Genomic DNA, 25,737 nt, shown 5'->3' on the forward strand with positions numbered 1-25,737 from the left:
AATCATGGGTTTCGTGACTAACAGATCTGTCTATTAATGTTTTAATTAATGAATGAAAAAAATTAAAGAAACTTGTTTTTATTGTTATAAAGTTGGCGATAGGAAAAAAAAACCTTTGAGAGTTTGAGTGTTTCTCTGCCTCATAAATCACTTGAGTGATATTGATAATCGATAATCAACACTGTCGGTGGTTCATTTTTCACTTTTTTGTCACTGTAATTTGTGAACTTTTTATATTCCACCATTGAGTGCAGATCTCTGGGGCATCATCAAGGAAGTTCACAGTGAGCACTCTGCATGCATCAGTCTTTTGAAGCCTTCACATCTGCACAGCGAGACATATTCATTGATCACATAGTGTATAAAATGCTCATTTGCGCTCCTTTGTGGTATCTAATTGTTAAAATAATAATTAAAATAACATCTGCTTGTTTTAAAGGTCTATATTTTGGTTTAAATGTGGCAACACACCCACGAATACTGATTTTTACGTGGAGCCCATGAATGCAGCACACGCACAACTACACAGAGTGGAAGAAGGGGGCGGGGCCTTCAACTCACCTGCGAAAAATAAAACTGGGTGGATCAAAGGTGCAGATCATCGCCGAGCCACTCCTGAGCAGCTGGACCGTCTGACGGAGCAGAGACTCGGCTGAGGTCGGACTACCCGCAGCGCAGAGGCGTTTATTTTCACCAGCAGCTTCTTGTTTTGTTAAAAAAAAAAAAAAAAACGAGGTGTCGTCGAGCAGGACAGCGCTGCTGCAAACACGGACACAGGAAGACCTCACCTGCAGTGCCTGCAGCTGAAAACCAGGTGTGTTCCCTCTTACCGTTTTCTTCTTCTTTTTTTTTCTTTTTTCTCCTTTAGCTGCAGAGACCTGAGTGATATATCACCCGTGTTTCCAGCAGACGGAGAACACTTTTCATTTAAAATTTCGACTTTCAAATTCTAAATTAATTGGGTCCAGATGAGAAATGTGGCTCACCTGGCCAGGTGTTCACAGAGGAGCCCTGCGCGTGCTCAATTATCTCTCCTATTTTCTCATTATTGATGCAGCCTGTCTTAAAAACGACTTTAAAAGCTGAGCGAAGCTCACTTCTCCAACTCGTGGTCCTCACACTAGTGTAACAAGTCAAATTTAGCCTCCATCAGAAGGAATGATAAGTGGTGTAATTTAAAACACACAACATATCTTTGGTTTCCTTCTTTGCAGAAAATACTATTCACAGTGACACCACCAGCGTTATCAGGACAGGAAAAACAGGCTCATCTTCAGTGGAAATTCATGTGTTCTCCAATATTCACTGTTTAGTTTATATCCCTATATTTTCGCCTCAGCAGTTCATCAGATGTCAGGTTTGCATGAGATCAACTTTTCTCTCTCTCTCTCTCTCTTCATTAAACAAACGCTCACACCCAGCTGCTGGTGTGTGTGTGTCTGCCTTCAGGGCATTAAATTGGCAGGCAGCTACAATAGAGGACTAAGCTCTGTAGCAGCCGTGTGGCGTTGCTGCCTGTGATCAGACCGATCTTTACAGGCCGAACTCAGCTGGATGGCGTTTCCAGTTCTGACTTGTAAAGCCAGTTTTCTGATGCGTCTTCCTCTTTTTGTTGAGGCACAGAAACGCCCTCTCAGCCCTCTTCCTCTCTTGTCGCCTCCAGAGTGAAATGCAGATGTTTAAAATGTTGTCTCATTTTGTGTTCTTGTTGTTTCATAACTTGCTACTGCTGCACCGTCCCACACCCTGAACATTTAAGAAATCAAACGCTGCACTCGCACTCCCCCCCCCCCGTTTCACCGAGTCCCTGCCGTGTGTTGTGTCACCCCACCTGCCTCGTACGAGCGGCCAGGCTGCAGATGGCTGGGCTCTTGGCGTTAGGTAATAGCCGGGAAGCTCGGATAAAGCAGGATTGGGTGGGCGCCAAGAACAGGAGAAAGCAGGAGAGCGGAGATGCTGCTGCAGGACAACACAAGGAAGACAATAGGGACGTATGTGTCCGGTGATCAGGTTGAGGGGATCCATCCATGCCTCTAGTGCTGGGTGTGATTTTTAAAGAGGATGTGTTGGATTTGAAGGACAAGAATGGACACAGAAGATTAGACTGGAAGAGTCTAGTCTTGTGCGTGGTTCATTTTGAACCACAGGAGTGTCAAAATGTGCAGAGCGGCTGTTTGTGCAACTTCCTGAGGAAGTTGGCTCATGGACGGCTTTCACAGCAAAGCCACATGTGAGTGTCACAAGCTTTCTGTGTGATGGTTTGGTGTTCTTAGTGCAATTATTAATGCGGTCTTTGGCCCTCAGATGCACTAGGTGTGAACATATACAATCATTCTTAGTCATGTATGGCCTCGGGTTTACAGTACCACTCGATAAAGAAGACATGTCGCCGTGTTCCTCTTCCTCCCCCACTGATCTTAAAGAGTCTGAGCACATAATGAACTTAGGAGAGACACAGATGACACCTTCTGCACTGATCCCTTTATCCCTCACTGTATAAACACACACTCTATCCATGTCTTTATCTGCCTCTCTGTACACACACAGCATACTGTTTTTCATCATTCATCCTCAGGCCTGTCCTCGTCACCTGAACCCACACTCGGAGCATCCAGAAGCTGACATTCTCTGCATCTACCGGAGCAGTAGTCTAATCTAGTGTTTATGCAGCAGTGAGATGCTTCCTCATTGTTTCTCATGTGCAACAAAAGGCAGTAATGTGTGGACACTTTAATGCTGCACAAAATCTAACATTGCTTTTTATATAATCTGTTTCACTAATATGTTCACTAGTTTAGTTTTTCATCTTTCATGAAGTAACTTTATTTAGAACCTTTTTATATTTTCTCATCAGCACTTTCAAAAATAACATACTGCCCTTCTAGTAGTCTGAATCAGTTCATACTCTGTATATCCATAGCCTGTGGGTGAACACAGAAGAAAGCTAAGAGGGCTTGTAATTTTTCTGATGCAGCGTTGAGGATGTCTCTAGGGTGTGGTTGGGAAAATGATGGCATTTCTGTCTCTGCCCAGACTTGCTCCCACATTCCTTCCCACCTCTCTGCCTGCACACCAGCCCTCCGCTGACCTGCATCAGACCTTGGCCCACCTTCAACAGCAGAAATGGATTTAATGCACAGAGCAGGATAACGGCTGTATGCATTTATTACCTCTGGTGGAAATTGGGGGATCTGAAAAGAGGATTGTGGGTAATGAGCAGGAGTCGGGAATTTGTGGAATCCTTCGTAATGAGTTGGTGAGGAAGGAATGCAGGCCAGACAGGGACTAGAGGATGGACAGGTAGAAGGAGAGGGAGTCGAACTGTAGAGCTCGGAAGTGACTAATAGCCTCGTCTGGTTGTATTGAGCTTCAGGTTGTTTATACAGCGGTACGGACTGAAATGAATCGTGTTTGTGATGAGTCCTGAGAGCAGTGGATTTCCACAGCACTGTTGCACAACTAGGTTTAAAGGTAAAGAAACTGCGTGTTCATATAATGATACAGTGACAAACAGATGTTGCAGAGATAATGTGCCCAAACCTGTGCTGCAGAGCCGTCTGTCTCTGTGCACGCATAGCTCCATTTAATATTCATGGGAGTAGTTTGAAGCTAAAACTCATCAACCAAACTCAGCGCAGACCTGTGACCACCGTGAGTGACGGCTGTTCCACAACAAGCGGTAATAACAGAGGCTGATCACATCACACACACACAGAGGGGTTTTTAGGTGTTGTACACTAAAAGTATTTTTTTCATTAAAGCTCTACAGAGGGAGAATGGAGTGAATAAGTAGCCTCTGATGTGCCCTTGAGCAACACACTTAACCCCCAAACTCTGCTTAGTACTCTTTGTGTGTATGAACTGATGGACTAAATGGTCATTTTCTCAGTCATTCTATTGGAATGATTTAATGCTTGATTACTTTTAAAGCATGTTTAGTGGCAGAGATGTCAGGAAGGATGGCATTCAGTCTATGTCTGTGTCTGTCAAGTCTGGAAATGTTTTAATCTGAATCTTAAGCTGCATCAGAACAGTCAGAGACGGTGGTCGGTGTTAAAGCCGCATTCTTCCCTGAGAATAAAAGACTTTTGTGTTGACTTGCGTCTGTTTGTATTTACCATGATTCTGATAAGTTGCTGTGGTTTTAGTGGTGTCAAACTCTGCAGCATCACGCAAGCTTCATCATTTGTGAGGTTATGCCTCCCTCACCTACAGGATTCTGGTAACAAATTACAAAATAATATAGAAGATGAAAAAGTTTTTATAAATTTTCATTTTTTTTAATGCTTTCCTTGATATTAAAGTTGTCGTCTTTGAATTTGACCCGTGAAATAACTGTGTTGCTGACACCAAATGGGTGTCAGAGGGCATTATGAAGCATTTAAGTCAAAAATCTCCATCAGACAGAATTTGCAGTGTTGAAAATAAGTCTAATGATGAAGGTGAAGCCCCTTCTTTACATTTCATGTTTGTTTAAATCCTTCTCCTTCTCTGTCCTCAAGCTACCATGACTGACGCGGACAAGTTCCTGTATGGGGACCGCAGCGGGATCAACAACCCTCTGGCTCAGGCTGACTGGGCCACCAAGAAGCTGGTATGGGTCCCCAGTGAGAAAATGGGCTTTGAGGCCGGTTCAGTCAAAGAGGAGCAGGGAGACGAGTGTGTGGTGGAGCTGGCTGACTCTGGCAAGAAGGTGAGAGTGGAGAATTTGTCTTTTCAGCCTGACTTTGTCTTTTATTGTCGGAGGACGGTGTCCAACGAGAGCCTTGTATCTGTAATTCTCAGGTGAAGGTCAACAAGGATGACATTCAGAAGATGAACCCACCCAAGTTCAACAAGGTGGAGGACATGGCAGAGCTCACCTGCCTGAATGAGGCCTCTGTGCTGCACAACCTCAAGGAGAGATACTACTCTGGCCTCATCTACGTGAGTCTGCACGGATATCTGTAGACACATATTTATTTAGCGATGCCACAAAGGAGTATTTGTAGAGTCTCCTGTTACAGACCGTCTTAATGACATCTATTTGTTTACACTCGTTGCTTTGAACTCGGTAATAACACTCCATCACTTTCCTTCTCAGACGTACTCTGGTCTTTTCTGTGTGGTGGTCAACCCGTACAAGTACCTGCCCATCTACTCTGAAGACATAGTGAACATGTACAAGGGCAAGAAAAGACATGAGATGCCCCCTCACATCTACGCCATCACTGACACGGCCTACAGGAGCATGATGCAGGGTAACACAGCAGCATGTACACACACAGTGCATTTACACCAATATGCACATGTATACATACAGCTGGTTTTAGGGCTGCAACTTATAATTATTTATACTCAAATAATTAGGATTAAAACATATCAGAAAATGGTGAGTAATTACCAAGATCCACAGATGACAACTTTAAATAGTTTTCCCTTTTGCCCCCCTCCCCCAGCAGTGTAAAATCTACGGTATCATATTCAGCACAATACATATTCACATCCAAGCAGCTGGATCCAGAGAAAGTTTGGCTTTTGTGTTTAACTGTGGCTACAAAACAAACACACACGTCGTGTTTTCTACTGCCAACTTTGTCACCTGATGTGACTTCTCATGTTTCTTTCCCACAGATCGTGAGGACCAGTCCATCCTTTGCACGTATGTTGCTCTCTTCTTTAAGCACCTTTGTTGGTACCTAAGTCATTTCTTAAGTGTCAAGTCTTTTCAGTTGAGTTTCATACAACTTCTTGTACAGTATAGTCATTGTTTGGCCACACATAGATTTAGTTTTCTCCTCAGGGCGTAGTTGAAGTCAGCATCTCTCACCTTTTTTATTCATGACTTGACAAGGTGGTGTGCACATGTGAAAGAGATTTGAAGTGTGTTGCTTATGGTGATGAATCAAAAGAGAATTGCCTCCTAAATCTGTAACTTAATTTTATAAAATTATATATTTTTTTCTTAATGCATTTTAAACCGATTAAAATTAAACTTTGATAACAATCAACTTTTGTTTTCTTCATTCATATTAATGATTTCCAGCTGTCCCACTTTAATGAAAATCATTTCTCTGTCTGAATCTGTTGTGTTTGTGCAGAGGGGAGTCAGGAGCTGGGAAAACGGAAAACACAAAGAAAGTCATTCAGTATCTCGCACATGTGGCCTCCTCCTTCAAGTCCAAGAAAGACCAGGTGGGTTGTTCTTCAGATTTCTTTTGATACATATACCATTATAGAAGCACCCCATTATTTTTGTCTTTCCTCTGATGCCCTCTGCTCTCCTCTGCCTCTCCATTCTTCCTGTTTGTGGATTTCCACATAAGTCCATCTCTTTAATGTAGTATACATGAACAAATGTTGTGGTGATTACTGAACATTCCTGTTTCAGGCCTCGACGTGCCTGCCTCACCTCTGCAGTGGCTTGAAGTGAGGCAGAAAGCAGATGCATGTGTGGGAGTGTTTTACTGACATGCTTAGAATTGGGTTATTTTACAAGACCTGACATGAAACCTTTTATAAATAGTTTCTGGATGATTGTCATTGTCAGGTGACACCAGGTTTTGTATGTCATTTGTGTGTTTGTATCAAATGTGTTGAACTGTGTCTTTTTTTTTTTTTACCTCCTCTCCAGGGCAGTGCTGTGTTATCACATGTGAGTTCTTCGCTCTGACTCCATCAGTGTCTGTACTAAACTACTAACAGCAAATATGTCTTGGTCTTTGTCTGGGTATTAAAGGAAATGCATATAGTGTTAGTCTGAAATAGTATGTTGCTTGAAAGGAGCAGTTTTAAATATTATATAATTATTATTATATAATGCTCATTTTGACTTCCTTGCAGAGAGATGAGATGATTGATATTGCGTTAATATCCAGCTGTGGCCAGTTAGGTTAGTTTAGCAGGAAGTGTAAGGAAAACTTCTAGCCTTGCCGATCAAGAAAGAAAAATGAAAGATCCACTTACTTGTGTCTCTAAAACATGTTATGTCTTGTTAGTTTAATCTTGACTGAAACGGAAGTTTACAAAACAGACTTACACATTAATCTTCATAAAACCACTGCTTATCATTTTGACACTCTAAAATCTTTTGGATTAAGATTATGCCATAATTCATAACTGCATAAAAACCCTGAAATTTAACTTTGTCCCTGTTGCCATAATGTAGTTGATTCTTTCCCGGTTCCTGTGTAAATGGTGATCTGCAAAAGCAGTTCCGTTTCAAAATGGGGAAGCTTTACCTTGAAACTGTGAAGGATGTATTGCACAGTTCTTTCAGAGCTGACTTTTCAACATCCACTTTTCAGAGATTATACTACACATTTCAAAGCTTTCACTTTGAATCTCTCAACAGCTGGTTGGAGTGTTTGCTCTTAATCTATTGTTTTCTCTTTAGGTAACATTGACAAGCATTTTTTTGCAGTCTCTAATGATCCTCCCATATAAGTCCTTCTTGTTCCAGGCTTCATGCTAAGCCAAATTAACTTGCCATTCACCTTGATTTATATTTATCTTGCAGTTAGAATTGGTCTTGAAAGGATTCTAAGTAAATTAATCCTGCATAAACTATTATCTAAATATGAAGGTGAAAAGAGGAAAAAACAGTGAGAAATTTTCCCAGGAAGTTTTTAAAGAGTTGGGTCTTTTAAAACACAAAAACAGGTTTTCCATTGATTGTTGTGGGTTCAGGGAACAAAGAAGAAGGTCATTTACACTTCTACAGTCAAGCAGTAACTTTATCCGAGGTTGAACTGTGCTCTAGTGTTTGTGCCTAATTTAAAGCTGCATCAGGGGGCAGGTTTCCCACTCCACCCAGCAGCAGTTTATCTTCTCACTCTGGTCAATCTTGATGTAGCCATTGTCAGGTTGCAATATGCGCAGCGTCTCATGCATTTCCTCTGGGGGGTCTTTGCTAACCTACCTGTGTGCTTCTTGTGTTGTCTTGTTTGTGCCTGCATGGACAGAGACAGTCGTCCGGGCTTCGGAGCTTGAGTGGGCTTGCTGCGCTCGGGAATGTGTGTTGGAATGTTCAGGATTCAGTCTTTGCTTGTGTGTATGTGTGGTTAGTTGTGCAATAGTAAAATCTACTGAAATCATTTCTTTGATTGTGAGGTTAGAATTGTTTTTAATAAGGTGCATACAGGTTTGTTCGTACTGGGGTTTACTCGCAGATCTGCAGCGCTGCTTGAAAAATGTCCCTCCACACTTTAGTCTAATACTTTCTTTTCTCTGTCAGGGGGAGCTGGAAAAGCAGCTGCTGCAAGCAAACCCCATCCTGGAAGCCTTTGGCAATGCAAAGACTGTCAAGAACGACAACTCCTCAAGATTTGTAAGAATATATCAAGGATGCTTCATCCATTTTTATTAGTGTACTTAAATGAAACTAGGTGTGAAAAGGAAAAAATGAATGGTGGAAATCAAAGAAGCAGCAGCTGGTATTCGATCTGTCAGTTTCTCTGCCTGGTATGTATGACCCCAGGCTTCTCCTAATGCCTAATCAATCATTACACCCATCTGTGATAAGACTGGACCACTCCTTCGTTCCTGAATTCAACACCTCACTTCAAAAAATAAAAGTGGTCAAGTGCAGGACAACCTAACCCAAATTTATCAGACTTTGTCAGAACCACAAAACGAAGAGCAGCTGAGGTGAACACTTACTAAGCTGAAGATGCCTTCACAGCTAGTTTTCTGTTTGAAGTTGAGCACATTCCTCCTGCACGTTGGATCATTTTTGGGCTGGTATGGACCCAGCAATCGCTCTGTAGCTTAGAAGTTGAATCAAAATAGACATGTAGTTCATATACAGGCCACAGAGCTGCAGTAAATACCCTCTCTGTCTGCTGATGCTCCACTGCTGTAACTTTCCTGAACAAATGTGACCAATGTGACCACAACATTGTTTGCTAATGCTTAGTGTATCAGAACATTTCTGTGGTTGCCCTGTGAAATATAGTATAGAATTATAATATAGAAGAGTGCCCCTTATGAATGTTACATCATATTATACTGAACATTATGTTAAATAAAATGTGTAATTATTACTGACTTTACTGTATTACTTTTTTTTAACTGTGCATGTGACAAGTCGTATCTTATCTTTAAACAAAAAACTCTAGTGCTAAATATTAAAATGATGTCTCTTCTCTTTCAGGGAAAATTTATCAGGATCAACTTTGATGTCAATGGATACATAGTTGGGGCCAACATCGAAACTTGCATCCTTTTAAAACTTTGCTTACTTTTCTCAGGACTAATGTTTTTATCTTCCTGTTGACCCTGGAGCCAAAAATGAGCTCAGCACCTCTAAAGAGGGCATTAGCCGATAATCCTGAAAGCAAACCAGTATTTTCTTGGCAGAATGTCCCCTGGCCTGTGTCAATTAGTTCATGATAATTTTACTTTACCTGTAATTGTTCCATGAACCATATGAGAAAAACACCCACTGAAACATTAACTCTATTAAAAGAGCCCTTTAATAACACAGAGCCTATAAGATAAGTGCAGTCTTAATTGTGCAGTCGTAGTTCCAAAACCACTTTGAATTAAGTCATATTAGACAACTGCATTTTAAAGATGCTGCTGTTTTGTATTCTCTGTATTTCTTTGTCCTTGACTGAAATGTCCTCAGATCTGCTGGAGAAGTCTCGAGCCATCAGACAAGCTAAAGACGAGAGGAGCTTCCACGTCTTCTACTACATGCTGACAGGAGCAGGGGAGAAGCTGCGCTGTGAGCACTGAAACCATTTTATTACGACACATACAACAAACTGGCCTACACAAGGAAGCTGGAGTTGATCCTTGCAAAATAACTGTGGTTGCATTAATCGTGATACATGACTTTCAGTTCAGTAGCAAGACGGTCTTTTGAACGGAAGTGTTTGAAGAACTTAATTCATCAGAAATGACCACGACAAATGATGTTCCATTTTCACAGATCAGTTGTGAAATGTGTTCTGACCTGACCTAGAAATGAAATGATCAGCTGTCAATAAACAGTTCTCTTCTCTTCCAGCTGAGTTGTGTCTGGAAGACTACAGCAAGTACCGCTTCCTCTCCAATGGAAACGTGACGATCCCTGGGCAGCAGGACACAGACATGTTCACTGAAACCATGGACGCCTTTGAGATCATGAGTGTTCCAGAAGAGGAAAGAATTGGTACCCATCTCTTTTATTTGTTTAACCTTTTCTTGATTAATTGATTCAAAGGTTCCTATATTCCTACATCCTACATTCCTATATAAATTGTAAATTTTGAAGGTAGTTGAAATGTAGCTCAGATTGAACAACTTAACACTCTTGAATGTAAAGACAGGTAGGGGTTTTTTTTTTTTTAGTTGGTGGTGTTTTTCCTGTCCAGCAGAAACTAATGTCTTGTGTTTCCCTCTCAGGTCTGTTGAAGGTGGTGTCGGCTGTGCTGCAGTTGGGGAACATGAGTTTCAAGAAGGAGCGTCACTCCGACCAGGCCTCCATGCCTGACGATACCGGTACACACATTTTTACACCACCGTCATTGTATTTTCCTCTGTGCCTGCTCTTTGGCTCGTGATGTTTTCTGTTTATCAAAAATGGACTGTGGGTAAAGCACACTTCATTTCAGGACTCAGAGGAGGAGAAACCTCTTGGAGAACCACTAATTGTGCAGAAATGAGCACCACCAAGTTATTCCATTAATTGCAGGTCACTGTCTTCTTAACATACAATAGACATGTGAATTTCAAGTGGACACCACCAATATATGTTCCTGATAAAAGCCTAAATTCTAAACCTTAACTGAAAAAGAAAGTGCTTGTATGAGTGGTGAAAAATCTTCACTCACCCTAATGCCTTTGTTTTCTACACACTCTACACATGTTTCTGTAATCCTTACTTTGGATTCATCATTTACATCCTCAAATGTGACCCTAATTTTTCTGCCAGCTGCTCAGAAAGTGTGTCACCTGCTTGGCATCAATGTGACCGACTTCACTCGAGCAATCCTGTCTCCTAGAATCAAGGTGTGTATAGTTTTTAAGTTCACAAAGTTGTAGTTTGCAAGACTGAATTCAAAATCAATACAAAATGCATTAAATTATTTTCTATTTCTTTTTTCCAGGTCGGCAGGGACTATGTCCAGAAGGCCCAGACCCAGGAGCAGGCCGAATTTGCTGTTGAGGCGCTGGCCAAAGCCTCTTATGAGAGGATGTTCCGTTGGCTGGTCCTGAGAATCAATAAGGCCTTGGACAAGACCAAGAGACAGGGAGCTTCTTTTATTGGCATCCTAGATATCGCTGGATTTGAGATCTTTGAGGTAAAGTATTTAGCACTTGACAGATTCAGTTTTTAACTGTCATTTTATAATTAAGCTACAGAGACTCTGAAGGCGTCAGCTATTCACATAGGAGATATTCAGATTTAAGATACTGCTGTACATACATTTGTTACAGCTTTGGTCCAGAAATGACTTAAGTTATTTATTAAAGTAACTGGTCAAATGCCTAATCATTTATTCCCCAATTCTGTTCAACAGCTCAACTCATTTGAGCAGCTGTGTATCAACTACACCAATGAGAAGCTGCAGCAGCTCTTCAACCACACCATGTTCATCCTGGAGCAGGAGGAGTACCAGAGGGAGGGCATCGAGTGGAGCTTCATCGACTTCGGCCTCGACCTGCAGCCCTGCATCGACCTCATTGAGAAACCTGTACGATGGGTTATTCCTCCTCAGACCTCAAACAGTAACACTCACAGTACCCGGCTTATCCTGGAGTGACATTTAGAATTAACAGTTACAAACCTTCTGGTTTTATTCTTTCATGTTCCGCAGCGAACAGTTGTGCAGTACAAGCTGAGGCATGTAGCAGTGCATAAATTTATAAATCAGTGAGGGAACCACCGACTGACATGTGTCGTCTTGTTTGCTCGTCACAGGCCGGTCCTCCAGGCATCTTGGCCCTGCTGGATGAGGAGTGCTGGTTCCCCAAAGCCACAGACAAGACCTTTGTGGAGAAGGTGGTTCAGGAGCAGGGCACACACCCCAAGTTCCAAAAACCCAAGAAACTCAAGGATGACGCAGATTTCTGCATCATGCACTATGCTGGGAAGGTCAGACAACGCTTTACATTGCTACTGTTTATTTTTCAAGTTAATTCATTCACCTTGAATTTGAAGTTTACCACATCAAGGTTGAAGGAAGAAGTGACTTTGGGGGTCAAAGGTCATGCGATATTTTCAAATTCAGTCTGTCTAATAGGATAAAATAATAAAGTGATTACCACCTATATCTAAGAGGTCAAAGGAAGTGTAATGTGACATCTTGGTGTTGTGTAAAAAAAAAAGCACTTCTTTCAATGTCTTATTTGAGAAAGCATTGATGTAAAGTCCTACTTGATTGGCACACAGTCAGGAGTGATTTGTCCACATTCCTCTAGACAGCTGAAGTTATGTCTTATGTCAGCAGCATATGCAGATAGTGACAGCGTAATAAAACAGCTGTGTTTAATATTATTTTTTTGTTGAATCAATCATTAACAAAGTTTTCTTTGAACAGTCTTATGAGGTTCAGTCTATTTATTTCTTTGAAAGCGATAATATATGTTAATGACAAACATACAGTAATGTAAACATCCTGGATTATAGCAAAGATGCTAATTTCCTTTAAATGTCCCTTAAAACAGTATTATACTGTAACAATAAAAAAGAAAATCAACAATTAAAAACAATGACAACAAACTAAATTCTCCAACTACTGACTATATCTGTCATAAATGTAAAGGTACATTTCATTAATTTGAAATAAAATACAGTACAGTTCTTTACCAGTTACACTGTATTTTCAACTTAAGTCCTTCATACATACTGTGGCATTTGCTTAAACCACCACACAAGCCCAACATGGTTTAGTGGTTTCCTCAGTTTTTCATTTAAAATTTCTACCTTGGTGTAGGTGGATTACAAGGCAGATGAATGGCTGATGAAAAACATGGATCCCCTGAATGAGTGTGTCGCCACTTTGCTCAACCAGTCAACAGACAAGTTTACTTGTGACCTGTGGAGAGACGGTAAGTGATGTGACTGAATTTATCCATGAGAAATTGAATTTCTAACATGTGAGGATTTGTTTTGAAGCAATCTGTTGTCAGTTGTCAGTGACAGCATGAGTGTCATTAGTTGTAAAATCTAAATATCCTGACTATGATTATCTGACTCTGTGTTCATCTTCATAGTGGACCGCATTGTTGGTCTGGATAAGGTGGCAGGAATGTCGGACTCCATGCATGGTGCGTTCAAAACCCGCAAGGGCATGTTCCGCACTGTGGGCCAGCTGTACAAGGAGCAGCTTGGTAACCTCATGGCTACACTCAGGAACACCAACCCTAACTTTGTCCGCTGCATCATCCCCAACCACGAGAAGAAGGTACACAACAAAGGACATCATAGTAATGAGGAAAAAGCTGCCTACTTCAGCCTGTATCATTTTAACATGTAAAGGGTCATGATGCCCACCATTAGTTGCTAATAAAGGTCTTCTTTTATCCTGACATGAAAATAGTCAGCCAAACTCTTGAAACACATTTTAATAAGGATTTTTATTAGTTTATTACATTAATTGTTTCTCTCTTCAGTCCGGTAAACTGGACCCTCACCTGGTTCTGGACCAGCTCAGGTGTAATGGAGTCTTGGAGGGGATTCGCATCTGCAGACAGGGCTTCCCCAACCGCATCGTCTTCCAGGAGTTCAGACAGAGGTGAAAAATGAGAGTAGATGCATTTGTAAACACCACTGACTTAATGTCATTCATTTTATTCATTTCCACTGTAACCACCTTCCTTTTCACAGCATGTTTAGACAAAAGGTTAAACTGACGCACATTTATATCGTACCCTCCCTTTAAATAGCATCATCATGATGTAACCATCTCTTAATAAATAAATGAATAAAAACTGCAAAAGGCACAACACTGTCTGAACTAGTCTGTACAGACTAGTCAACTAGTCAACTAGACTTCACTGCCGTAGCATGATGAGTCACTTATAATTGGTTCATCAAGAGTGTGGAAATGCTTCACTAAAGATGACGTCCATTCTACCGTGACATGCAGAATATGTAAGTCAGTCAGAACAAAAGGTCTACTGCAATTCACTCATATGAAAAGGCATCTGCTAACACTAACAGAGGAACGGTCCAACTCCTCTCAATAGCAGTCAATTAACAACTTCACCAAACATCCTGTGGCAACCGAGAGAAGGAGGCTGCACATCAACAATTTGCTGGTGGATTTCGTTGTCGATCTTTTAATCAGATTAATTGTGATGATGGCTTAATCCCTGTTAATCATTTGACAGCCTTAAGAAGATACATATAATACCAAATATAAACATAAGTAATGGGAGAAAAGGACTTCTTCAGTCTTGAGGTCCTGTGTTCCACACTCCTGCTGCTCCCTGTTCCTCTTCACATGTGAAGATGTGACAAGACAAGTCGTGTCAATTTGACTTTCTTCACACAATACTTGATCTTTAAGTATCTGAATTCATGCAACCCATAATCCAAATAGGAGGCATTCAAGCACAAGAACAGACAGATATACTGGCCATTTCAAGAAGAACAAGCTGTTTTGCCAGCTGCCTCATTAGATGGACATCACTTGGACACTTGGATCAATGTAAAACATTTAACTGTTTGTGATTATAAGGTTTGTCCTCAGTTTGTAGAAAAGTACATATTTATTCTTTATTAAATGGTAATCTGTTAATCTGTGTGATCCTCTCAGGTATGAAATCCTCACTCCCAATTCCATTCCAAAGGGATTTATGGATGGCAAGCAAGCCTGTGTGCTCATGGTAAGAACAATAAATCAATTTTAGAAGAAATGCCTAAACTCAAGCATTGTTTCATGCATCACCTCTCTCTCCGCCACGTCAGATCAAAGCACTAGAGCTGGACCCAAATTTGTACCGCATCGGCCAAAGTAAAGTGTTCTTCAGAGCAGGCGTCCTGGCCCACCTGGAGGAGGAGAGGGACATGAAGATCACTGATGTGATCATCAGCTTCCAGGCCTGGTGCAGAGGATATGTTGCCCGCAAGTATGACAGATCAAGTCATTTGAATTCATGCATCAGTTTACAAATGCTTTAGTTAATCAGAGGCTGTACATTTTGGCAACAACTTTGCACACTGCTGCTGACGTTAATTCTTCAGATGAATAGATATGATGATAAAAGTTGTTTTTCCACTCCAGAGCATTTGCCAAGAGACAGCAGCAGCTGACAGCCATGAAAGTTATCCAGAGAAACTGCGCAGCCTACCTCAAACTCAGGAACTGGCAGTGGTGGAGGCTTTTCACAAAGGTACGATTAATAAAGGCAGTTAAAGTTGGGCACATTTATATTCAGAATTATCAGTAAATGGTTAAGGAATAAGTGTCATCCTACAATATGGTGATGGTATCAAGTCTTCTTAGCTTTCTACTCTTACTTCAAATCATTTTTAGAGACATTTTCCTTCTGTTCCAAAAACCAAAGTGGATCACTGTGAGGAACTAACATGTCAGTCTGGTGGTGATGGCTCATTTTGAAAAGTCTTAAAAGAGCTATGCTATTTAATCCCAAGAAAGTCACCATCTGAATTTTCTTTTTCCTCGTAGGTGAAACCTCTGCTGCAGGTGACTCGGCAGGAGGAAGAAATGCTGGCTAAGGAAGAGGAGTTGATCAAAGTGAAGGAGAGACAACAGCAGGCTGAGGAGATGCTCCAAGAATTCGAGGCCAAGCAACAACAGGTATATATAATCAGTCTCATCAATTCAAAGTCTCTGATTTATCTGTAGGCCTACATACATACATTTTTCTTTTTTAACTGATTAATTCGTCCATCATGCCAAATTTGAATGCACATATTTAGCAGAAGCGTTTCTACTGATCAATGTAGAGATGTAATTACGTGACTCTCTTACGACACTCTGCTAGCTGAGTGCAGAGAAGGCAGCTCTTCAGGAGCAGCTCCAGGCAGAGACGGAGCTGTGTGCAGAGGCAGAGGAGATGAGAGCCCGTCTGGCCACCAGGAAGCAAGAGTTGGAGGAGATCCTGCACGACCTGGAGTCTCGTCTGGAGGAAGAGGAGGAGAGGGTCGTTCATATGCAAACTGAGAAAAAAAAGATGCAACAGAACATCACGGTCAGTAAAACGTCCTGGTGACAAAATGATTGATGTTGTCTATTTTTATATAAAACTTGACGTTATGTTTTTGATTACAAGGATGGTAGGTATTAAATAAGGGACAACGCAGCAACGTAAAAAAAATAAACCTTAAATGTGTTAATGTTCCAGAATTTTGTGTCTTTTTATCTAGGACCTGGAGCAGCAGCTGGATGAGGAGGAAGCAGCCAGACAAAAGCTTCAGATGGAGAAGGTCACCACAGATGCTAAGCTGAAGAAACTAGAGGAAGACATCATGGTGCTCGACGACCAAAACAGCAAGCTCAACAAGGTCTCATGCAATGTGTTAATCCGGACCAGTATAGGTCAAATCAAAACCCAATACCTCTGAAATGGTCCAACATGAATGCATAATAAACTCAACAACTGAACAAAATTGTATTTTGTCCTCAGGAGAAGAAACAGCTGGAGGAGAGGATTGGTGAATTCACCACCAACTTGGCTGAGGAGGAAGAGAAGTCCAAAAGCTTGCAGAAACTCAAGAATAAACATGAAGCCATGATCACAGACTTGGAGGGCAAGTGGTGGTTGTTTAGATTGTGACTGTGATTTGAATTACCTGCAAGTAATATATTCAGCTTTTCATTTGTTGTTGGTTTTTGGTAAATACAGAACGTCTGAGAAAAGAGGAGAAATCGCGTCAGGAGTTGGAGAAGAACCGTCGCAAACTTGAGGGAGACTCCACTGAGCTCCATGACCAGATTTCAGACCTGCAGGCCCAGATTGATGAACTTCGAGCTCAGCTGGCCAAGAAGGAGGAAGAACTCCTCACTGCACTGGCCAGGTTTGGGCGAATTTCAATCTTTGAGACTGTATTTTCCCATTCTAGTTTTAGATTTACTCCATGAACTTTCACAGACTAGTTGTATGTTAATCTCATCCCTTCACTTTTCTTAACCTCCAGGATTGAGGAGGAGGCTGCAGCAAAGAACACAGCCCAAAAAAAGATTAGGGAACTGGAGGCCCAGATCTCTGAGCTCCAGGAGGACCTGGAGCTGGAGAGGCAGGCACGCAGCAAGGCTGAAAAACAGCGCAGGGACCTAGGAGAGGAGCTGGAAGCCCTAAAGACTGAACTGGAGGACACTTTGGATTCTACTGCAGCACAGCAGGAGCTGAGGTAACAGGCTGTGGATTCTCACATCTGTTTATCGAAATACAAGTACAATTGATGATTGGGTGATAACTATCATACATCACTTAGAGGAAAATTTTAATATCCTCTTCTCGCAACTTGTTCTTTAACTAGTTTTTGATCCATGCAGGTCGAAGCGTGAGACAGAGGTTGCCCAGCTGAAGAAGACGCTGGAGGAAGAGGCCCAGTTTCATGAGCAGCAGATGGCTGACATGAGACAGAAGCACAATCAGGCATTTGAGGAACTCAATGAACAGCTGGAGCAGGCCAAAAGGGTAATGAATGCTGCAGTTTGAAGAGAAAGGAGCCACCAAATAGCTGAATACCGTCAATAACATGTCTTGTGTGCGTCTGTCCTGCAGAACAAGGTGTCGATGGAGAAAGCTAAGCAGGCCCTGGAGAGTGAGTGGAACGAGCTGCAGATCGAACTGAAAACCCTGACACAAGGCAAAGGAGACTCCGAACATCGTCGCAAGAAGGCTGAAGCCCAGGTTCAAGAACTTCAGGTCAAATTTGGAGAAAGTGAGCGACAGAGGGTGGAGCTTTCAGACAAGATGACAAAGATGCAGGTACGCAGGGAATGGTCTCTGAGGCTTAGAGGGAGAACAATTGACTAAATGCTTTTACAGAGGTAAAGGATGTTTTTGAAATGAATGTTGTCTTGTTGAGAAGACATTGTAGTTGTTCACTATTCGTTTCTTTTTTTTTTTTGTGTAGTCGGAGTTGGAGAATGTAAACAGGCTCCTGAGTGAAGCAGAGGGCAAGAACATCAAATCCAGCAAGGACATTTCTGCTGCGGAGTCTCAGCTGCAGGACACACAGGTATATACGAAAGAATACATTAGTACTATCATTATAATTTCAAATTATGATTATTACCTCTTAAGAAAGCAGTGACTGGCTCCTTCCTCTTAAATATGAACGCACAGGTATTATTAACATTTTCTTTATTCAAATTCCAGAAAATTAAACCATTTCTAAATTTTGTCCCAAATAAAAAACCATGGGTCATTAGATCAGCAGATTAGTGGTTCTGTGTTGGAAGACAAAAGGACTTTGTTTCTTATAATTGTAGGTTTTACTTGATATTGTTGTTGGATGTTTAGTATTATCATTAATTCAGGGATGTAAATCGGTAGTAACACTGCAAAAGGTATATGATCATAGCTAATATCTAACGTGTAAACAACTATAGGCCAAAAAAAAGCAGACTAGTTGCTTTGGTTTAAAAAGGTTGGGATACTTTTCTCAAGCTGCAATATTTCCTTCACTGAACTTTAGGAGCTGCTCCAAGAGGAGACTCGTCAGAAGCTGTCGCTCTCCACCCGCCTGAGGCAGATGGAAGACGAGCAGAACAGCCTACGCGAGATGCTGGAGGAAGAAGAAGAGAGCAAGAGGAACGTGGAGAAGCAGGTTTCCACATTGCAGGCCCAGGTTAGTCCACAGTGTCACACATTTGTGTGATGTTATTCTATTCATGATATTCATCAGCTATAGCTACAGCTATAGAAACAAAGATGGTAAAAATGATTACTGCTAAACATCTACGTACTAGGATAGTTCACTTTTCTTAGAATCATGGCCAAGTGATACTGGCTTTTTTCATGTCATTCCACCTGTTGTCCAAGTCTTTTCAGATGATGAAGAGGAAGGATCTTGTACGTCATCATATCTGCGATTTCATTGATGTCCATCTAATCCCTCTCAATTCTATTTCTGTCTTTAGCTGGCAGAGATGAAGAAGAAGCTGGAACTGGAGGCATCATCCGTGGAGGGGGCAGAGGAGGGTCGCAAGAGAGTCCAGCGAGAGTTGGATAGCATCATGCAGCAGCTGGAGGAGAAGACGGCCGCGTATGACAAACTGGATAAAACAAAAACCCGTTTACAGCAGGAGCTGGATGACCTCTTGGTGGACCAAGACCACCTCAGGCAGATCGTCTCCAACCTGGAGAAGAAGCAGAAGAAGTTTGATCAGGTATCACATCATCTGAATGTACTGAAATGTTTCATATTATTGTTAAACTTGAAGGTATGAACTATTTCTACTATATCACTAATGGCTAGGATACACAAATGAGATGTTTGCAGCTTTTTATGCTGCCATATTGAGCCACAACGTGATACAAAAGCTGGGAGATGCAAAGACAAAAAAATGTCTTTTTTCCAATAACATGAAGTACTTTAAAGACATGTTTCCTCTAGGTATGAATCCTAGAATGCTAGATTTAACCAGTTTATATATGGACAAATGGAGAAAGTCAGATTCTTAAGCTCTCTTTCAGATCATGACCTTTTATCTTTTCTTTAGATGCTAGCAGAGGAGAAAACGATTTCTACTCAGTACGCTGAGGAGCGTGACAAGGCTGAGGCTGAAGCCAGGGAGAAGGAAACGCGAGCATTGACGCTGGCCCGCGAATTGGAGACCATGACAGATCTGAAGAACGAGGTGGACCGCACCAATAAAATGCTCAAAGCTGAGATGGAGGACTTGGTCTCTTCCAAGGATGATGTCGGAAAGAGTGTAAGAGATGACCGGTGTAGAATTGGAGCTTATAATAATCAACTCTTAACACTCCTCAAAAACACTTCATATATCAATGGAAACGCCTTCTCCTGCAGGTTCATGAGCTGGAGAGGTCAAAGCGTGCCGTGGAGCAGCAGCTGGAGGAGATGAGAGTTCAGCTGGAGGAGCTGGAGGATGAGCTGCAGGCCACAGAAGATGCCAAACTTCGTCTGGAGGTCAACATGCAGGCCATGAAGGCCCAGTTTGACCGAGACCTGCAGGGCAGGGATGAGCAGGGAGAGGAGAGGAGGAAACAACTAGTTAAACAGGTACAAGAGAAGACCATAACCGCTTCTATTTTAAAAATTAAATGAGATTCAACTGACTGAATATATGTCTTCTTCTTCAGGTGCGTGAGATGGAGGTTGAGCTGGAAGATGAACGCAGGCAGCGTAGTCAGGCCCTGTCATCCAAGAAGAAACTGGAGATGGACCTGATAGAGCTGGAATCCCAGATTGATGCTGCCAACAAGGGACGTGATGAGGCCCTCAAACAGCTGAAGAAATATCAGGTATAATTCACATAGACGCACATACAGACACGCAAGTAATAGTATTACAACAGCAAGCAAACAATAGGCTTGGTTTTGCTTAAGTGACTTTTATTATGAACAAATAACAGCAACCTCCAATCACTAAACAATTTGACTATGAATTAATTAACTGCCTGTTAGTAACTTTTACTGAGGGTATTTACACATTTGTAATAACATGCCTGTATTTAAATATTTAATAAATTGCTAAATGTTTGGGAATACATCCCTTTGTCATTTTGATTAATACAATCTACTGACGTTTGCACCTTCAGAACAGTAGTGGCAATTGTAGTTAAATTTTTTCATACAAAGTGTCTGACGTCTGCTTGTCCACACTACAGGTTCAAATGAAAGACCTGATGAGAGAGCTGGAAGAACTGCGTTTGTCCAGAGATGAAGCCATCAGTGGGGCCAAGGAGAGTGAGAGGAAGCTCAAGACTTTGGAGGCTGACGTCCTTCACTACCAGGAGGTAGGAAACAACGGAGAGAAGCTACCATAAAATATGATTCAAGGCTCAATGTGGGGAAAGTGTCTTCTTTGGGGTATTCTCAAGATCATGGATGCTACTGTGTGAAATAGTACATGGTGACGGTATTATATAGAAACAAAAATTAATTAAAGTGTTAAATTGTGACGTCTGACCTTCCACAATGTCACAATTACAACACATAAATTATGAGGAAACCATGACCAGATCTAATCCCTGGTCAAGTTTTGAATGTTACAGGATTCTGTTGTTTACATCTGTAGCGTGTTTGCATTAAAACTGTGGATTTGGATATCCTGGGTAATTTGAAGTTTGCAAAGCAGAAATGAGATATTCTATTATGATAAATTGTTGAAATAATAGATCTCTGAGTTATAGTTCAGAGATAAGAGTAGTATATGTGTTTTTTTTTTAAACATTTCGGAAATGTAACATTGTCATGTTGAGGCTTCAAGCTTTCATTGCTCCTTGAAGAAAAAAGTGGTTTTGAATTGAAGGAGTTCATCTATGAGAAACCTGGATCAAACTGACGTTTCTCATATGTAATACAAAAGCCCCAGTAGTATACGTCTTTTAAAACTATAATTTCTCTTCCTACAGGATCTGGCCACCGCAGAGAGAGTAAAGAGACAGGTTCAGGCTGAGCGAGATGAGTTCCAGGATGAAATTAACAGCAGCAACACCAAGAAGTATGAACCAAATGATAAGTTTATTTAAGCTTAGAGAAATCTACAGCTTCTCTCTGTACTTTAATTGCCACTTTGCTTCCTCCTCAGTTCACTTCTGAGTGATGAGAAGAGGAGGCTGGAGGCTCGTATCACTCAGCTGGAGGAGGAGCTGGAGGAGGAACAGCTCAATGCTGAGATGGTGAATGATCGTCTGAAGAGAACCACACTGCAGGTAAAGAGACTCGCAATCTCAGTGACTGTAGACTGTGGCAGATAATTGAAGCTTTTGATTAAAAAAAGACAAAACACTGTAGCTGCAGCAAATCCAGAGTAAAGAGCAGTGGCAGTGATAATGTGTAGTGAATTAACACACGTCATTTCAGTTATTATACAAGTAAAATTCCATTACTCTGTATTTAAATTGATACATTTTAATTTCACTTCCTATGAATTTTGCTGATCTTTTTTCCAAAGCAGCAAATGGATAAATTACCCTCAGTGAAATCAGACTCTGTATGTCCCACAGAATAGATTTTACTGAAAAACTGTCACAATCCTGGTTGGCTATCCTTGGTTAGCACAGTGACCTGCAGAGCCACTCATCAGTTCGAAACAAACCAACTTTGGGAAAGATACATTTGACGTTATGATGTATACTGCAGCCAGCCCAGGGGGAGTAGCTGTCCCTTCATTTATTTTAATATGCAGTCTATAAATCAGAAACATCTCTGACTAGTTTGCATTGACTAGAGATTAAGAGCATTGATTGCAAGTTAACTGGTTGCTACAAAAATAAAAGAAAATAAATACAGGTCATGCAACAGTTTTGGCAAGCCCTCCCGGAAGTTATTCAAACTACACTGTAGTGTTTGCAGTTCAAAAAACACAATCTTAACATGAGAGTCAATGACAATGTGTCTATGTGGTTTCCAGTCACATTGAAATCACCCAAAAGGTTTTGGCCAGCAGTACTCTATGGAGCGTAGCTTTATGCTGATTGGACTCTATTCAAAAGCAGATTGACGGTCTACACTAGTGAGTGACAGCCAGCTGAACACTAGTTCAATGTGTTTGGAAAAAATCTTTCAGTTTCCCTCTAACCCTAACTGAAAGATGTAAATGACAGTGTTAAGCAGTAGTGTCATTAGTACAGAAGGTGTAGGAAGAAAAAAGTGGGTTACTATTTCAGTATTTGATGTTAATAGCATCTCTACTGTGTCTTCCTGTGATATTAGACTGAGCAGCTGACCACAGAGCTGGCTTCAGAGCGCAGTACCAGCCAGCGGCTGGAGGGCACTCGCTCTCAGCTTGATCGCCAGAATAAGGAGCTGAAACTGAAGCTGCAGGAGCTGGAGGTAACCATCAAGTCCAAGTACAAGTCCTCAATCACCACCCTGGAGGCCAAGATAGCTCAGCTGGAAGAGCAGCTTGACATTGAGTCAAAGTGAGTGGAAACCAGTAACACAGCAACTTTTGTACTTGGGATTGTGCTGGTTTTCTCACAACAATGTGGTACTTATTTCAGGGAGCGCCAGCAGGCCTCCAGGCTTGCCAGGCGAACTGAGAAGAAGCTGAAGGAGATGATGCTACAGGTTGATGATGAAAGGCGCAACACAGAGCAATACAAAGATCAGGTCAGCCTTGTCACTGCTCTCCTTTTACTTTTCATTTAAGAGAGGATTTTAATGGCTGGCTTGTATTGTTTTTGGCACCGTATCGATGTTGTTCATGCCAAGTTAAAACTTAAAACTGCAGGCGGAGAAGACTAACAGCCGAATGCGTCAGCTGAAGCGTCAGCTGGAGGAGACGGAGGAGGAGCTCACAAGAGCCAACGCCTACCGCAGGAAGCTGCAGAGGGAGCTGGACGATGCCACTGAGTCAGCAGACAGTATGAACCGTGAAGTCTCCTCTCTGAAGAGCAAACTCAGGTAACGTTTACGTATCCAAGGAGCTGTTGTCTGAGTGCAAACAGATGAGAGTAGAACATTTAGTACATTTAGTTCTTTATTTATACATACGTACATACACGTGAAGATTAATTGGATTGGGGTTTGGCAAGTCAAGGTAAGGAAGGTATACCAGGTGAATTAAGTTGCATTATTGGAAATATGAGAGTCGTAATCGATGGAATAAAAGTCACAGCAGCAGGTTCAGTCTCCTGGCTTAAATCTAGTTCGTTACTACAGTGCTACCTGCAATCAAACTTTCAATTTTTTTTTTTTTTTCTTTTTCAGTTTTTAGTCAGTATTACTGAATCATTTTCTACCTGTGTACTGTATTTGTGCAGCTCCTGACTGTTAAAATTATTTGTTTTCAAGACGTGGGGATTTGCCTTTCAATATGCGGCGTACCTTGAATCGCACAGGCCTGGACAGCGACGAGGATGTGGATGTGCCACCTGAGACGCCTGAGCCTGCAGCTGAGTGAAAGGGGGATAAAAGCCAAGAGGCAAATATTTTAATGACCACAGTCGACAGGCAAATCTAGCAATACATTAGCCATGCAAACAAGGATTAAGCCTTCTGCTCCTGTTGTTATTTTCCAATTAAAGCATTTATATTTGGCCAAATAATTTTATTCATCTCAGTGAGTATAAGCAATGTTTTTCTACAAAGACTTAACAAAAACTTCTCTTTATCTATGTTTCTACTTAATGGATATATTCTATCATAAAATATTGCTCTTTGTGGCATTTTTTTTGGCTTGGGACTGATGTGCTGTCACTTTTGGGGAGAAATCACTGGACATTTTATGCTAGTTTTGCACACAAATTTGTTTTTGTTTTTTTTCATCTGGGATTTTGCAGCAGGTACAAACAGCATTTCACCTTTTATAAATCTGCATCTGTACTGTACACGTTTCTTCTCACTGCGTTATTACCTCAACCAAAATTGCACAATGCCAACTCAGACAACACACAAAATTTGAGGAGTTCTTCAGTGGCAAAGATGAAATGCTGTAATATTGGGTGAAAATATGGGTACAAATAAGTAGTATGGTTTATGACAGCTTGGCTGATATATTGTCTCTCATGGGTTTTTATTGGTGGTGGGTCCTTATGTAGTAGTTCACTGTGCTATGTTTTGTGCTTTGCTTTGCACTTCAGGATGGGTTTCTATCGGCGCATTAGTCTCTAAATGTTGAATCCATCATATTTTAGATAAATACTATACTCTTCCACTGTATTATCAAAGAAATTATATGCCATTGATGCCAACATTGTAAGGCTATTCTGTATTTTATAAAATGCCTTAATGCAATAAATTCAGAAAATATTAAAGACATTTGATTTGCTTGTCTTTTGTTTGACTTCAGTCCATTTGAAAAGTTGTAATCTGAGAAGGCATTGCATTTGTTCAAGTATGTTGCTAAAAAACAACTCATGCACACTGAAATGATGAACTGGTTGACATAATCATTCACCCTGTTGATAGTGTTTGTGGGGAAAATCCCTAGTTTGACAAATTATGCATCTTCCAAATTTAGTTTACTCTTTATTTATTTATTTATTTATATACACATACATACATATACACATACTGTTGACATCTCAGTCATCTGATCTCAACCGTACTGAGCAGCATTTCACTTGATGAAATCAAAATGAAAAAACCCAATCGAAAGACGGCAGCAGTAAATATGTCCTATTTCCCAACGTAGATTCAATTGTTTGTGGTGGTGAGCAAGTCTCCCAGATTTCAGGCACTGATTCAAATTAATTTATATAACATAAATAACAATCCAAATTATCTCAAGACACCTTGAAACTCTCAAGAGCAAGAAAACCCCTTTTAACAGCAAGAAATCTAGAGCAAAGCCCAGTCACCTGCAAGGAAAGGAAAGGATACTTAACAAAATATTAATAATTAGCTTTCTGTTTATGATTGGGTTCTTTTGTCCAAATTTGAATTTAATTATTACTACTATTACTTACATTTTGTTGTGCCTAAGGGACGTTTTTGAATGGTAAAATCATCACGGTCTATCTGAGGTTGCATATCGCCACCTTTTTCAAAATTATTTTCAGTATTTGGTGCAGTTACTTTTATGTTTTCTGAAAAACCTGAAAGAATGACTTGGACCATTATATTAAGAGGATGTCGATATTTAACTGCAGTTCTTGGAGTTTCATGGTACAACAGCGCCATCTTGAGGCCACTGTCAGAAATTAGTTTTTA

The 25,737-nt window shown here is 41.0% G+C and overlaps 1 protein-coding gene across 2 annotated transcripts; it reads left to right on the forward strand.

Moving 5' to 3' along the window:
* The first annotated feature begins 585 nt into the window (after window positions 1-585).
* Window positions 586-24,843, forward strand: myh9a (myosin, heavy chain 9a, non-muscle). Of its 2 annotated transcripts, XM_047578042.1 has the most exons (43): window positions 586-814; window positions 4,503-4,693; window positions 4,786-4,926; window positions 5,084-5,240; window positions 5,614-5,641; window positions 6,081-6,174; window positions 6,614-6,634; window positions 8,216-8,308; window positions 9,134-9,197; window positions 9,611-9,709; window positions 9,995-10,138; window positions 10,372-10,467; window positions 10,901-10,977; window positions 11,076-11,270; window positions 11,490-11,663; window positions 11,891-12,064; window positions 12,906-13,020; window positions 13,186-13,376; window positions 13,585-13,706; window positions 14,733-14,802; window positions 14,885-15,045; window positions 15,201-15,309; window positions 15,606-15,737; window positions 15,925-16,131; window positions 16,307-16,444; window positions 16,567-16,690; window positions 16,786-16,957; window positions 17,078-17,290; window positions 17,436-17,580; window positions 17,668-17,874; window positions 18,023-18,127; window positions 18,587-18,739; window positions 19,032-19,280; window positions 19,614-19,826; window positions 19,925-20,137; window positions 20,218-20,379; window positions 20,745-20,873; window positions 21,492-21,580; window positions 21,668-21,791; window positions 22,795-23,003; window positions 23,085-23,193; window positions 23,315-23,487; window positions 23,878-24,843. In XM_047578042.1, the coding sequence occupies exons 2-43, from the start codon at window positions 4,508-4,510 to the stop codon at window positions 23,984-23,986; spliced, it is 5,886 nt and encodes a 1,961-aa protein (XP_047433998.1). In that variant the 5' UTR covers window positions 586-814; window positions 4,503-4,507; the 3' UTR covers window positions 23,987-24,843. The 2 variants fall into 2 exon arrangements, with proteins under 2 accessions (XP_047433998.1, XP_047433999.1); XM_047578043.1 differs by lacking the exon at window positions 6,614-6,634.
* The last annotated feature ends 894 nt before the right edge of the window (window positions 24,844-25,737 follow it).

The sequence above is a fragment of the Mugil cephalus genome, chromosome 2 (genome assembly GCF_022458985.1).
Source record: "Mugil cephalus isolate CIBA_MC_2020 chromosome 2, CIBA_Mcephalus_1.1, whole genome shotgun sequence".
Classification (NCBI taxonomy): domain Eukaryota; kingdom Metazoa; phylum Chordata; class Actinopteri; order Mugiliformes; family Mugilidae; genus Mugil; species Mugil cephalus.